Source organism: Sus scrofa, chromosome 6 (genome assembly GCF_054392235.1).
Source record: "Sus scrofa isolate SSC_HxYL_T2T_F1_AM1 chromosome 6, Sscrofa_HxYL_maternal_Yorkshire_Landrace_v2.0, whole genome shotgun sequence".
NCBI lineage: Eukaryota > Metazoa > Chordata > Mammalia > Artiodactyla > Suidae > Sus > Sus scrofa.
Window position 1 is genome coordinate 141,845,793 of NC_139388.1, and position 16,689 is coordinate 141,862,481.

At 36.9% G+C, this 16,689-nt stretch overlaps 1 protein-coding gene across 3 annotated transcripts in view; it reads right to left on the bottom strand.

Moving 5' to 3' along the window:
* Positions 1–16,689, bottom strand: part of MSH4 (mutS homolog 4) — a 181,757-nt gene that overhangs the window by 59,689 nt on the left and 105,379 nt on the right. For 2 of the 3 annotated variants that reach the window (XM_084964674.1, XM_021096463.2), the window contains one exon: positions 7,346–9,522. The exons of the other annotated variant lie outside the window; for it this stretch is intronic. In XM_084964674.1, coding sequence (XP_084820800.1) covers positions 9,331–9,522 — 192 coding nt within the window. In that variant the 3' untranslated portion in view covers positions 7,346–9,330. Of the gene's footprint in view, positions 1–7,345; positions 9,523–16,689 lie in introns of those variants that run through there. 3 annotated transcript variants of the gene reach the window in all.

Sequence of the window (16,689 nt, forward strand, 5' to 3'; positions counted from 1 at the left end):
CTTGGATCACACGTTACTGTGGCTGTAGCTGTGGCTGTGGCCGGCAGCTGCAGCTCCTACATGACCCCTAGCCTGGGAACTTCCATATGCCATAGGAACATTCCTTTAAAAAAAAAAGTGAAGAAATGTATACACTGTGAAATAATCATCACAATAAGTCTACTTACCCATCACCACACAGAGCTACAATTGTTTTTTCTTGCGATGAGAACTCTTTTTTTTTTTTTTTTTTTTTGTCTTTTTGTCTTTTTGCCATTTCTTGGGCCGCTCCCACGGCATATGGAGGTTCCCAGGCTAGGGGTCGAATCGGAGCTGTAGCTGCCAGCCTAGGCCAGAGCCACAGCAATGTGGGATCCGAGCCGCGTCTGCGACCTACACCACAGCTCACGGCAATGCCGGATCGTTAACCCACTGAGCAAGGGCAGGGATCGAACCTGCAACCTCATGGTTCCTAGTCAGATTCGTTAACCACTGCGCCACGATGGGAACTCCAGTGTGATGAGAACTCTTAAGATCTACTCTCTTAGAATGACAACCTATGGAATGGGAGAAAATAGTTTCAACCATACAACCAACAAGGGCTTAATCTCTAAAATATACAAAAAAATTATACAACTCAATAGCAAAAAAACCAACAATCCAATTGAAAAATGGCAAAAGACCTGAATAGACATTTCTCCAAAGAAGATATACAGATGACCAAAAAGCACATGAAAAAAATGCTCAACACCGCTAATTATTAGAGAAATGCAAATCAAAACTACCATGAGGTACCACCTCACACCTGTCAGAATGGCCATCATTAAGAAGTCCACAAATAACAAATGCTGGAGAGGGTGTGGAGGAAAGGATATCCTCCTTCATTTTTGGTGATAATGTAAGCTGGTACAACCACTATGGAAAACAGTATGAAGGTACCTCAGAAAACTAAATATAGAACTACAATATGACCCAGCAATCCCACTCTTGGCCACATATCCAGACAAAACTTTCCTTGAAAAAGATACATGCACCTATATGTTCACTGCAGCACTATTCGCAATAGCCAAGGCATGGAAACAACCTAAATGTCCATCAACAGATGAATGGATTAAGAAGATGTGGCATATATATACACAATGGAATACTACTCAGCCATAAAAAAGAACAAAATAACGTCACTGGCAGCAACATGGATGGAACTAGAGACTCTCATACTGAGTGAAGTAAGAAAGAGAAAGACAAATACCGTATGATATAACTTATATCTGGAATTTAATATATGCCACAAATGAACCTTTCCATAGAAAAGAAAATCATGGACTTGGAGAATAGATTTGTGGTTGCCAAGGGGGAGGGCGAGGAACTGGGAGGGACTGGGATTCTGGGGTTAATAGATGCAAACTATTGCACCTGGAGTGGACAAGCAGTAAGATCCTGCTGTATAGCACAGGGAACCCATCTAGTCACTTGAGATGGAGCACAATGGAGGATAATGTGAGAAAAAGAGCTGGGTCACTTTGTTCTACTGTAGAAAACTGACAGAACACTGTAAACCAACTATAAGGGGAAAATAAAAATCGTTTCAGAAATAAAAAATAAAAGATCATAAAACATAAAATGAAATAAATAACTGGATGTGAAATAAGATACAATATGCATAAAAATCTATTCCTTACTACTAAGGACGAAGAACTTTGAGTGTTTAAAATTAATCTAGAGAAAACCATGATTCAAAAAAATACATGGACCCCAATGTTCATTGCAGCAGTATTTACAACAGTCATGATATGAAAGCAACTTTAATGTCCATCAACAGAGAAATGGATAAAGATGCAGTACATATATACAGTGGAATATTACTCATCCATATAAAAGGTTGAAATAATGCCATTTATAGCAACATGGATGGACACAGAAATTATCTTACTAAGCGAAGGAAGTCAAGAAAGATAAGTATCATATGACATCAGCTATATGTGGAATCTAAAAAAAATGATGCAAATGAACTTGTTTACAAAACAGAAACAGACCCAAAGACTCTGAAACCAAACTTATTGTTACCAAAAGGAAAACACTGGTGTGTGAGGGGGGAATAAATTAGGAGACTGAGATAAACCTATATACCCTACTACATATAAAATAGATAAGTAACAAGACCCTACTACATAGCACAGGGAAATCTACTCAATACTTTGTAACAATCTATATTGGAAAAGAATTTGACAGAGAATGGGTATATGTGTGTGTGTTTATATATATATATATATATGTATACACATAATATCCATTTTGTTGTATACCTGAAACTAACAAAACTAAGTAAACTATATATTCCTATAAATTTTAAAAAATGAAAAAGATCTACTCTCTCAGCAACTTTCAAATACATAATACAGTATCATTAACTAGTCACCACACTGTACATTATATCCTCAGGACTTATTTATAACTGAAAGTGCAACATTTGACCACCTTAACCCATTTTACCCACCTCCAAATTATATACATTTAATATAATAAAGAAATGGGTAATTTTGATCCAATGTTACATCAAAATGAAAATATTATCAGTTAAATCTGCGTATTTGATTATAAAGAAACTTAACATCTTTAAAAAATCAGAATATATTCTAAAACAATTTCTTAGCTCTTTTCTTTTGGAATATCTAAGGTAATAACTCTATATAACGATATGGTCAAACTTTTGCAACACAAAGGTCAGAACGGGGGACAATTCTCCATGGATCTCTCATGCTTCCACCTGTCTTATGAGCAGAGGCACTGACTATATCACTCTTGACCACCTTTTAAGGATGTTTGTGCAGTGAGTAGCCTTAGAAGACACAGTGGCTCCCTCTGAGTAGAGGGCAGTTTTCTTCAATGTCTAATATAATAAAGGCAATGTCTTTCTCTGGGGAAATGGTCAAGCAGGTTTGCTTGAAGCTCACTTTAAAAGACTGGAGTGGAGTTCCCTTATGGCGCAGTGGTTAACGAATCTGACTAGGAACCATGAAGTTGTGGGTTCAATCCCTGGCCTTACCCAGTGGGTTAAGGATCTGGCATTGCCGTGAGCTGTGGTGTAGGTTGCAAACGCGGCTCGGATCCTGTGTTGCTGTGGCTCTGGTGTAGGCTGGCGGCTACAGCTCCGATTAGACCCCTAGTCTGGGAACCTCCATATGCTGCAAGAGCGGCCCTAGAAAAGGCAAAAAAAAAAAAAAAAAAAAAAAAAAGACTGGAGTTTCCCAGGAGTTCTCATTGTGGCTCAGTGGGTTATGAACCCATGAGGACATGGGTTCCAACCCTGCCTTGCCCAGTGGGTTAAGGATCTGGCATTGCCCTGAGCTGTGATGTGGATCACAGACATGGCTCGGATGACTCATTGCTCTGGCTGTGGCATAGGCCGGCAGCTGCTGCTCTGATTAGACCCCTAGCCTGGGAACTTCCATATGCCACAGGCGCGGCCCTAAAAAGCGAAAAAAACCAACCAAACCTAAAAAACCCCCAACAACTGGAGTTTCCCAAGCTTAGGGTTCTTCAGCTATAACATCAAAACATCAAAACATCAATCTACTATGTCCACATCTACCTGGACCACTCCAAGTCTTAGAGGATGGGGGTACATGGAACCAATACAAACACAGGTGCATGCTGTGCCACTAGTAATAATAATAAGGTTCTTTGTTTCTGCCCTGGTCTTTTGTTCTCTGACACCAAACATGATACTATGGTAAGCTAAACAGCTAGTCTGCAAGTAAGGTAAAAATCATGGACACTTCACAGTCCCTGAAAATAAGAATCTGTTCCCCATCACATCACTGCATTTAGATCCACTTTAGCAGATTGTGGCTGACAGTATCCATTTTGTCTATCTGCAATTTGGGGACTATCAAAATTTTGAAAATTCATAAGAAAGGGTATTCATTCCAGTCTTAGAGTAAGATGAAGTGATTGTGTTGTTTAAGTTTCTGAAGAATAGAGCAGAAATGGCAAAGAAACAATATAACTAGATCACTTGCTTTTCCTTTCCTTCCATTTTCATTCCCTTATATGCATTTTAGGGTTGAATTATAGGAATGTTTATTTATTACATTTAAACTACATTAATTATGATTGAGCATATTTTAAGTTCATAAATAAGTATATAGGAAGTTCACACAATACATAGTTCATTAACATTTGAATATTTTACCAGTAGCATGTAAAAGAGTTAATTATTTTGGTTGAAAATATGTGTTAACATGAAGAAAATGAAAAAATACCTTTAATCTAGCTTATAAAGAAACAAGATTGCTGATCCAGATGAAGTGAATTATCTGGGCAAATTTGCCAGCAAATCTTTTAAATTAATTCTCTAGTTTCCATCCTTTTCTTCCACCCTCCTCCTCTTATATCTTCAGCTATAAGAGAGCTTAATTAATTTTATCTAGTCATCACTTTCATTGAACATGGCTCACAACATTGCTAGAGAGTGGGCAACAAATAGCACCTAAATTTCAGGAACTTCTACTAGAATTTTCCTTATTTCCGTATTTCACAACAAGGTTGATGGCATTACCACCTAGAATCATATTTAACTCTTTCCTTCTCAATTAACTTGCTAGGGCTACTTTTAACAAGGTACACAAACTAAGTGTCTTAAACCAACTATAATTTACTGTCTCATAGTTTGGAGCCCAGAAGTTCAAAACTGAAGTGTTAGCACAGAACCACACTCTCTCCGAAAACTATAGGGGAATTCTTCCTTGCCTGTTCCTAATTTCTGGTGGTTTTCCAGCAATCTTTGGCATTCCTTGACTTGTAGATTTATCATTCCAATCCTCTTCTTCACATGGCTTTTCCTGTCGGATTAGGGGCCCACCCTACTCCAGTATGAACTCATCTTAACCAATTAAGAAATGATTCTATCTCCAAAATAAGATCACATTCTGAGGTGGAGGGAATTAAGACTTAACCATCTCTTTTGAGGGGACACAATGCAATCTATAATACTTTCCCTTCACCGAGAAATTGGATGAGTCACTAAATCTAGTCAGCACTGACTCTCCTTAATAGCTTTCAAATCAACATCTCTCCTTCACCAGCCACTCCACCCTCTCCTTTCTTCTCCTTCACACACACACACACACACACACACACACACACACACACACACACACACACACACACACACATCTGTTCCATTCTCATTGTTTCTATCCTTAATCGTCTATTCTCTTCTGGACAGCTGAAACTAGTTTCTTAAACTATTTCATCTCCTTGATTCTGGTTTCAAACACACATCCCAAAACCATTTATGCTACCACTCAGATGATCTTTCTAAAATGGAAATCTGCTCATCCTCTCCCTCTACTACCACCACCACCACTCTCTTCCACCCTCCAGCCACAGACCTACAAACTCCTCAGTCATCTAAAGGAGAATTGATATAAAGCACCTCCTTCATCATTTTCCACCCTCCATGCACTCTATCCCCCAGCTAAACCAAACCACTTGCCATTTCACAACTCTTTGCTTTTATATATGCTGATTTTACCTAAAATGTTCTTCCCTTCCTGAACACCTGACATATTTCACTACCCTTTAAACTCCCTTGATCCACAAAGATTTGTACACTTATCTTGTGCTAATATCCTTCCCATGTTCCTCTACTATTGTACTCATCACATGGTGTCCCAACCCTGGTATATGTTTTGTTCTCTTTACTGCACTTTAAAATTTTACTTCATGGTCAGATATTTTCTGTGCTCCTAGTATGTTTCTTGATTCATGGTAAATATTACTGAATTAGACTTTTGTAGTTCTTTTGTTTTTGTTTTTGTTTTTTACTTTTTAGGGCCACACCTGCAACATATGACGTTCCCAGGCTAGGGTTCAAACCGAAGGTACAGCTGCTGGCCTATACCACAGACACAGCAAGGCCAGATCTGAGCCACATCTGCGACCTATACCACAGCTCATGGCAATGCCGGATCCTCAACCCACTAAGTGGGGCCAGGGATCAAACCCGTGACCTCATGGATTCCAGCTGGGTTTGTTTCTGTTGAACTCACGACTTTTTGAAGTTTTTTAACAGTGAAGCCTACTCTAAGACTTTTGCTGGAAGGGAAAGATTTTCAAATGTGTTACTGGAGAGGTTAAACTAAAAAGCACCTAAAAACTATTTAGGAAAAATATTTTTAAAAATTGTTTCCTTGCTAAAGAATGGTCAAAATAGTTTTAAAATATTTTAAATGCATTAGTCACTATATGTCTATTAGAACAGACAAAAATTAAACAAACAAATAAACCCCAGCAATACACCAAGTGCTAAAGGACACATGGGACAATTGGAACTCTCATACTTGGCTGACAGGAATGCAAAATGGTACAGACACTCTGAAAAATAGTTTTCCAGCTTCTCATGAAATTAAATAGACACTAACAATACGACAGAGCCATTCTACTCCTATTTAACCTAAATAAATTAAAACTTAACATTCACACAAAATCCCCACACAAATGTTTATAATGGCTTTATTTATAATCACCAAAAACTAGATGTTCTTCAGTGAATGAATGGATAAACTGTGGTACATACAAGCAATGGAATACTAGGCAGCAATAAAAAGGAAAAACCACATGAGTAAATTCTAAAGTGCATGATGCTCAGTAAAAGAAGCTAGTCTCAAAGAGTTACATACTATATGCCTAGAAAAACAAAACTATAGGAAAGGAACACCTAACCATTCCCAGTGATTGCTGGGTTAGATTTAGGGGTCAGGGAAGAATTTGGCTACAAAGGGAAAGTACTAGGGAATGCTACAAAGGGAAAGTACTAGGGAATCATGTGGTGATAATAGAACTGTTCTGTATCTTGATTGTGGTAGTGGTTCCACTAATCCAAAAGTGTGCTAAAATTCATAAAATTGTACACCAAAAAAGTTAATTTCACTGTATATAAATTACCATAATAAATTTAAAAATAAACAAATGTATTAAACTTCCTAGGTATGAAGATAAACTGCCCATTTCCTCTACTCCCATATAACTTACCTCTAGACTTAAAAAAGATTAGTTTATGTCAGGAAAAAGATGTAACAGACTAAAAGAATGGCTTTGCAGTAGAAATTCAAGGAGTTTGATAAAACATTATGGACACTTATCTTAAAAGGCTGGATTATAAGATAATGATCTGTAATTTTAGAGAAAGGCAAAAGCAAAGAGGTACTGAAGAGTAAAGCAAATAGACCTGAAAATTAAAGAATGGATTGTCTCCCTAGTATTCACCTCTTTTCTATCATACCACGACTTAATAATTATATCTTCATTTGATTTACTTTTTCATATGTTTCTGCCTCACACAAAATGACTGAAGAAAAAGTAATTTAATTTTAAGAAGATATAAACCCATTTTTATTTCAGCATTTCAAATCTAAAATAAAAGAGATTAATCAGTTGGCTGTAATTTTTGCATCAAAAGCTCTAAGTGATGAAGAATTTCTTAAAAGTCTGGTGGAATTTAATATTGGGGTTAAATGTAAAGGAAAGGTAATACATTTAAGGAAATGATATTCAGTATATTTAATACTTCACATCTGTCTCTGCTTGCCTGTTTTTGTTCCACAGCCCTTGCTCCCTTTCTGCCTTTTACTGCTTCCTTCCCTTTCTTCCATGTCCTCCCAAACAACCCTTTCCCTCCTAAGTGCCTTCTAGAAATTTTCCAAAAGCCTAATTATCTAACTGCTCGTAGAAATGACTGTATAAAATATAATTCATTTCAAAGGCTGTGAACTAAAATGTGGCTAATGGTCAAATTCAAATACTGTGGTGCTCTATTTCTAAAACATGGCAATAGGAAATATACATAGTTCCAACAAAACATTTAATATACATCTAATATAATTCCAAACACTAATTTACAATTACTTTTCAAAAAAGTATATGTCATTCAAATTATAACTTTACCCGGCTACTAATATGTACTTAGAATGCTGAGAAAGAGTTTAATAAAGTCAAAAATACTAACATTACATTTTATAAAAATACGCATATACTATCAAAATAGGGCCCTAACCAGTCTGTGAACAATTTTTTTTGGTCAAATTACTATGACTCCTGCAGCCTATTGAATGTATATCCTGAATTCCAGATACTTAGTTTCCAAGAATATCTTCTCTATTTTAGGACTTTGGGCTGAAATTATGCAAGTAAGTAACCTACTGGGATTGAACTGTGGATATAAAATGCTTAAGAAGACAACAGTTCTGGAGTTCCCGTTGTGGCTCAGTGGTTAGCGAATCTGACTAGGAACCATGAGGTTGTGGGTTCGATCCCTGCGCTTGCTCAGTGGGTTAAGGATCACAGATGTGGCTCTGATCCCGAGTTGCTGTGGCTCTGGCATAGGCTGGTGGCTACAGCTCCCATTCAACCCCTAGCCTGGGAACCTCCATATGCTGTAGGAGCGGCCCAAGAAATGGTAAAAAGATCAAAAAAAAGCAAAAAAACCAGTTCTTTTGCAGTTACTGAATAATTGATGGTTTTCCATTTTCTTTTGTCCATTTACGAAACCAAAATAACCTTTGGGTTAACTCTAAATGGTGATGTGAGCCACATGACTATGGAAAAATAGTTCTATAAATGCTCCCTGGTGAAGCAAAGTTGGGGGAAATATATCAATACCACTTTTCTGCTATCTTGGTTACTCACTTTAAAAAAAAAAAGGTCAAAAATGAAAATTTGGAAAGGGGAAAAGAGAAGAAGTTGGTGAGTAGGAAATGAAACATTTGGCTATTTGGTAACTAACTCCAGAAACCCTCTGCATTACAAAATATCTATTTGCTTAATATCACCCTTTATAACTATCATAAATTCCAAAAGGAATACTTTAAAATTCTCAACACCATTCTAACAAACTTCAGAAGCATCTAGTGTTGGAATCTGGGGTTATTAAGAGATTACTGAATTATAATAAGAGGGTAAAAGAAACACTGCTTTAGAAAGAGTGTGAAAGAAAACCTCATCCAAGTTTTCAGACCAAAAAGGAAAAGTTTCTTTCAGTTAAAGTATTTACGATAACATTTTAAACCATAACTTGTAAACATAAATAAACATAAGATATAATAACATGGTTTCATAAATAAGAAAATATCACATTAGACTTATTTTTTTCTAACGTAAAAATCAGTCCTTAAGTTATATAACAAATACTTTCTTTTATAGAACATATAGATATTCTGAGAATAATATAATGTAATTTTCAATTAAAATATAAAATTTAGCAAGTATTCTTTTCTTTTGCTCGTGAGAAAAATGAATTCTAGGTTCCTCATTAAGACATATTATTTCATTAGTGTAAGATATGAATTGTTGTTATTCTTCAGTTTTCCCTGAAACTTGTTCAGCCCTGGGAAAATCTGCTTCATACTTCCTTTTGAGATTACTTAAATATGTTCGTAAACTGTCTGGATCCAATTGAGAGTTTCTAGCAGTTTGAACAAGCCTAGTAGCTAGATGGTACACAGCTCTCTGTCTTTCCATCTCAGGGGTACTCCTTTGATTTTGCTGTCAATTGAAAAAAATATATAAAAATTAAAATATGAATACTATGGTTTTTATTTTGGCAATATCCTATTTCCTTTCATAGAAATAAGAATGCAATGGCTAACTAACTCCTTTGGATAAGCCAGTCTCATCCAACTAGCAAATAATACACCAGAATAAATAAATGTTTTTTGGGGGAATAAAATTTCTAATGAGTATTTACTACTTATCCTTGAAAATGACTTTTCAATGAAAACATCTGCTACACAGGTCAAATTTCTCAATACAAAATCAAAAGGTAACAGAAAATCCACCAGAATTATGTTCTACAAACATTTTCTCTTTAAAAGGTATGGGAAAATAAATAGGACTCTGTTCATTGCTATTCAGTATTCATAATTTTAAATGTCACTCAGGAGTACTACTCTGCTATCTCCTACTTTATTTCCCCAACAAATAAACTGGTAGAAGACAGAATGGGTCATCAGTAAACTGTTCGTCCCTCAAGAGAGTCCAATACAGAAATTGCTAGAGCCTAAAAGAAAATACTGCCTGGGGGGTAAATTACATTTTTAAAATAAACAGCAATATGATTATAAGAGAAATGCAAATCAAAACTACCATAAGATATCACCTCACACCAGTCAGAATGGCCATCATTAATAAATCCACAAATAACAAGTGCTGGAGGGGCTGTGGAGAAAAGGGAACCCTCCTGCACTATTGGTGGGAATGTAAACTGGTACAGCCACTATGGAGAACAGTTTGGAGATACCTTAGAAATCTATACATAGAACTTCCATATGACCCCGCAATCCCACTCTTGGGCATCTATCCAGACAAAACTCTACTTAAAAGAGACACGTGCACCCGCATGTTCACTGCAGCACTATTCACAATAGCCAGGACATGGAAACAATCCAAATGTCCATCGACAGATGATTGGATTCGGAAGATGTGGTATATATACACAATGGAATACTACTCAGCCATAAAAAAGAATGACATAATGCCATTTGCAGCAACATGGATGGAACTAGAGAATCTCATCCTGAGTGAAATGAGCCAGAAAGACAAAGACAAATACCATATGATATCACTTATAACTGGAATCTAAGATCCAGCACAAATGAACATCTCCTCAGAAAAGAAAATCATGGACTTGGAGAAGAGACTTGTGGCTGCCTGATGGGAGGGGAGGGAGTGGGAGGGATCGGGAGCTTGGGCTTATCAGACACAACTTAGAATAGATTTACAAGGAGATCCTGCTGAGTAGCATTGAGAACTTTGTCTAGATACTCATGTTGCAACAGAAGAAATGGTGGGGGAAAAACTGTAATTGTAATGTATACATGTAAGGATAACCTGACCCCCTTGCTGTACAGCGGGAAAATTAAAAAATTATATAAATGAAAAAAAAAAGAACTGAATATCTAAAGGTCTTCCAAAGTATTAGAAAATTCTCATTTTTTAAGCAGTATTTCTTGGGTATCATTAAGTATAGTTTGTTAATAATTAAGTCATAATTTCCAGTAGCTTTTATTGCTATTTATTTATTTTTCTTTTTTTCTCATCATAACTTTATTTATTTATTTTTTAAGGTATACAAGGTGATTATTTATTTTTTATTTATTTATTTTTTAATATATATATATAATTTTTTAATTTTCCCACTGTACAGCAAGGGGGTCAGGTTATCCTTACATGTATACATTACAATTACATTTTTTTTTCCCCACCCTTTCTTCTGTTGCAACATGAGTATCTAGACAAAGTTCTCAATGCTACTCAGCAGGATCTCCTTGTAAATCTATTCTAAGTTGTGTCTGATAAGCCCAAGCTCCCGATCCCTCCCACTCCCTCCCCTCCCATCAGGCAGCCACAAGTCTCTTCTCCAAGTCCATGATTTTCTTTTCTGAGGAGATGTTCATTTGTGCTGGATCTTAGATTCCAGTTATAAGTGATATCATATGGTATTTGTCTTTGTCTTTCTGGCTCATTTCACTCAGGATGAGATTCTCTAGTTCCATCCATGTTGCTGCAAATGGCATTATGTCATTCTTTTTTATGGCTGAGTAGTATTCCATTGTGTATATATACCACCTCTTCCGAATCCAATCATCTGTCGATGGACATTTGGATTGTTTCCATGTCCTGGCTATTGTGAATAGTGCTGCAGTGAACATGCGGGTGCACGTGTCTCTTTTAAGTAGAGTTTTGTCTGGATAGATGCCCAAGAGTGGGATTGCGGGGTCATATGGAAGTTCTATGTATAGATTTCTAAGGTATCTCCAAACTGTTCTCCATAGTGGCTGTACCAGTTTACATTCCCACCAATAGTGCAGGAGGGTTCCCTTTTCTCCACAGCCCCTCCAGCACTTGTTATTTGTGGATTTATTAATGATGGCCATTCTGACTGGTGTGAGGTGATATCTCATGGTAGTTTTGATGTGCATTTCTCTTATAATCAGCGATGTTGAGCATTCTTTCATGTGTTTGTTGGCCATCTGTAAGATATTCAGTTCTTGAATACTTTCATTCAGGGTTGGGAGTACAGCTGGAAAATTCTTCTTTCACTTCTTTGCCTGAGCTAGGTAGGGGAATCAGCAGTTTTTAATCTGAACTGTTAGGTAAAGTCTTAGTCAGTTTCCATTCACTAAGTGAAATACAATCCCTTCAACTCCTCAATGGCCAGGATCCCAGATAGATCTCTATTGTCACAATAGCAAAAATGCTTCCATGAGATAGAATACGATTATCATATATTCATATATCCATCATTTGATACACTGATTGATTAACTAACAGTTTATTATTTAAATAACAGTTATTGAATGTCTATTACTATCTATATTCCAGACCCCGTAATTTCTGTTTCTGACTATAGGACATAAAAAAATGTCATCCTGGAGTTCCCATCGTGGCGCAGTGGTTAACGAATCCGACTAGGAACCATGAGGTTGCGGGTTCGATCCCTGCCCTAGCTCAGTGGGTTAACGATCCAGCGTTGACGTGAGCTGTGGTGTAGGTTGCAGACGCGCGGCTCGGATCCTGTGTTGCTGTGGCTCTGGCGTAGGCTGGCAGCTAGAGCTCCGATTGGACCCCTAGCCTGGGAACCTCCATATGCCATGGGAGTGGCCCAAGAAATGGCAAAAAGACAAAAAAAAAAAAGTCATCCTGACATAAATAATGAAGTCAAAAATCTAAGTCTTACAGTGAAACTGACATGTTTACAAGCAATTGATTAAGGTAATCATGAAAAATTCTGTAAGAGGTACAAAATGTTCAGAGGAAAGAAAGTTCACTTCCAGCTTGGGTCAAGAAAAGCTTAAATAGGATGGAGTATTTGAAATGAATCTTGATGGAAAGAAGAGCCTAGATGGTAGAGCATTCCATATGGAGAAAACAGAGCAAACACATTAAAAAGCACGGTACACAATCAGGTCAAAATGATGAAATGACAAGTAATACAATGTAGTAGAAATGTATGTTATGGTTAAATTGAGAAAATTTATGTAAGGTTGGGGTAGTAAACAAAAGGAGATCATAAAGCAGCAGTTAACGAGTTTTTGTGTGCTTAAAAATCACCTGAAGATTGGTTAAAAATGTATATTCTTGAGCCACAGGAGACCTTTGAAATTCTGGGATGGTACCCAGTATTCTAATATAGGTAATTCTCAGATTATATTTTGAGAAATAATCATAGAAGACTTTCAACATTAGGCTAAGGAGTTCAACTTGTATCAGGTAAGAAGCAGCTGAAAATTTCTGATCAGGAAATAACGTGATAAGAACTATGCATTAGAAGACAACCTGGTAGAAGTACATAGGATGGGTTGGAAAAGAGAGAGAACCTACTGCATAGTCCTAATAAGAGGTAGTAAAGAAGGATTCATAGACTCTAAAGGGAGATTTGAAAGTGAAGAGACGAAATTTCTCAAAAGATGCTAAATTTAATTTTGGACCCACTGAAGAGTGAAAATATAAATTAAAATTTCAAGAAGAAATATGTAAAAAAATACAGAGACTCAGAGTCTGAAACGAAATGGAAACTGAGGAAAGGATGATAAAGAGTATAGAATTTTGAACAAAGAAACAAGGGTAAAATCTTAGGAATACTTCTATTTAGTAGGTGGAATAATAAAAAGCACTAGGGAAGAAAGGAAAGAAGTAATTATCAAAGAGGTAGGAGAATGAAAACATCCAGAACATAATTCTACAGTAGCCAAGACAGGGAAGAATTATGAAAACATAAAGAAGAGTAGTTTCGAACACTATAAAGGGAACAGAGAAGATAAGAAGTGAAAAAAAAGGCCATAAGATTATATAAATAGTTGGTATTTAAGAAGAAACTTTCAGTAGATTGATGACAAGATCCAATGTGCAAGTGGACAATGGAAAAAGCAAGTACAGACTACCCTTGAGAAATGTACAGTAAAAGGAAGAGAAATACAGTATGAAAAATATGGAAGGAAGGAAGGAAGGGAGGGAGGGAAGGAGGGAGGAAGGAAGGCCTAACCATATTTGTAGTAAAAAGAAGAACCAGTGGAAAAAAAAATACTAAGGATGCAAAGAGAAATGAAACTGATGAAGTTATATCTTAATGGGGCTGGAAAGAAGGTAGAAAAATTAACCTTAAAAAGGTTGAAAGGTAATCTCTTCCTCTGAGATAGGTAGGGAAAGAAATGGGTGAAAAACAGAAACTCCAAAATAGAATTCTGAAGGATAAAAGGTTTAAGGACTCATCAGCATGACCTCAAGTTTCTCAAAAAGTAAAGAAAGTGAATTTTCAGTAGAGAGTAAAGTTATTGAGGGCTCAGGAATAGGAAAATTTTGAAATAATCACTATTTATTAATTAATAAAACAGAAGAAAAAAAATTAACCAGTAAAATAATCAACTAAAATTAGAATATATTAATTTGCAGTGGATAAAATTAGCCTGTCTTGAATATATTTTGAGCAGCATTGGGAAACACAAAGCCTAGAAGGCTACTGGAGAGATTCTCCATAATTGGAATTTGGCAAGATAAATTCTGAAGAATTAGGCAATGAGAGGTTCTTCAGAAGTGGAGCACTGCTAAAATTACCAGTGAAGTAATTCCAATGGGGTAATTCAGCAAGCAAAAGCATAAAGACAGTCTGGGAGGTCAAAAGACTGAGGAATGCAATATTTTAAAAGAAATTGTGAAAGGGATTAAGATGGTGGAGTAGAAGGACTGCTCACCTTCTCTCATAAAAGCAACAAAATTACAACCAACTGCTGAACCATCTTCAACCAAATAGACTGCAAACTGCCAAAAAAGATATCCTATTCCAGAAGACAAAGAGGAAGCCACACTGAGACAGTAGAGGGGAGCTTATGTGATATAAGCAACCCCAAACTCACCAGGTGGGTGGCCCACAGACTGGAAAATATATTGTAGAGGCTTGCCCATGGGAGTGAAAGTTCTGAGCACCATGTCAGGTTCCCACTCCTGGAGATCTGGCATTTGGAGGAGGGGCCCCAGAGCATTTGGCATTGAGGACCAGTAGGGCTTGTGCACAGGAGTTCCACAGGACTAGAGGAAACAGAGACTGCACTCTTGAAAGGCACACACAGACTTTCATGTGCACTGGGTCCTGGGGCAAAGCAGATACTCCATAGGAATCTAGGTCAGTCCTGCCTGTGGTTCTCGGAGGATTCAGGGAAAACAATGGAACTTTGTGGGGGGAGGACATTCAAGGTAAAGGTCTTGGGAATTATCATCAGCATGAGCTCCTCTAGAGGTGGCCATTTTGGAAAAATCTGACCCCATCCATTAGAGCCGAGAAACTCCAGGTCAAACAATAATCTGGGTGGGAACACAGCCCCAACCATCAGCAAACAGGCTGCCTAAAGACTGCCAAGGCACAAAGCTGCTTCTAATCACACACAGAGACAAAGCCCCACCCACCATAGGGATAAGAATTAGCTCCACCTACCACTGGACAGTCCACCCATTAGGAAGCCTGCAGCAAGCTCCCACACCACCTTCAGCCACAGAGGGGGAAAACATCAGAAGCAAGAGAAGCTATAACCCTATCGTCTGCAAAAAGGAGACCACACAAAAAATCTACACAAAATTAAAACGCAGATAATTATCATACAGATAAGGGAACAAGAAGAAACACCTATAGGATTTATCACATTTCAGGGCCACAAACCAAGCTTCAGTAAATTTAAGAAAAATGAAATCGTATTAGGCATCATTTCCAATCATAACACTATAAGACCGGAAATCAACATCAAGGAAAAAACTGCAAAAAACACAAACACGTGGAGACTAAACAACATGCTACTGAACAACCAATGGATCACTGAAGAAATCAAAGAGGAAATTAAAAAATACCTAGAAGCGAATGACAACAAAGATACAACACTGCAAAACCTATGTGATGCAGCAAAAGCCATTCTAAGAGGAAAGTTTATAGCAATACAAGCCTACCTCAGGAAACAAGAAAAAGCTCAAATAAACAATCTAACTTTACATCTAAAGCAGCTCGAGAGAGAATAGACAAGACCTAAAGTTAGCAGAAGGAAAGAAATCATAAAGATCAGAGCAGAAATCAATGAAATAGAAACAAAGAAAACCACAGAAAAGATCAATGAAATGAAAAGTTGGTTCTTTGAAAAGATCAACAAAATTGATAAACCCTTAGCCAGACTTATCAAGCAAAAAAGAGAGAGGACTCAAATCAATAAAATTAGAAACGAAAAAGGAGAAGTAACAACAGACATCACAGAAATACAAAGGATCATAAGAGACTACTATATGCAACTATATGCCAATAAAATGGAAAACCTAGAAGAAATGGACAAATTCTTAGAAAAGTACAATCTTCCAAGACTTAACCAAGATGAAATAGAAAAGATGAATGGACCCATCACAAGAACTGAAATTGAAACTGTGATTTAAAAACTTCCAACAAAAGTCCATGACCAGATGGCTTCACAGGCAAATTCTATCAAACATTAGAGAAGAGCTAACACCTATCCTTCTGAAACTATTTCAAAAAATTGCAGAGGAAGGGATATTCCCAAACTCATTCTATGAGGCTGCCATCACTGTGATACCAAAACCAGGCAAAGATACCACAAAAAAAAGAAAACTACAGGCCAATTTCATTCATGAACATCAATGCAAAAATCCTCCACAAAATACTAGCAA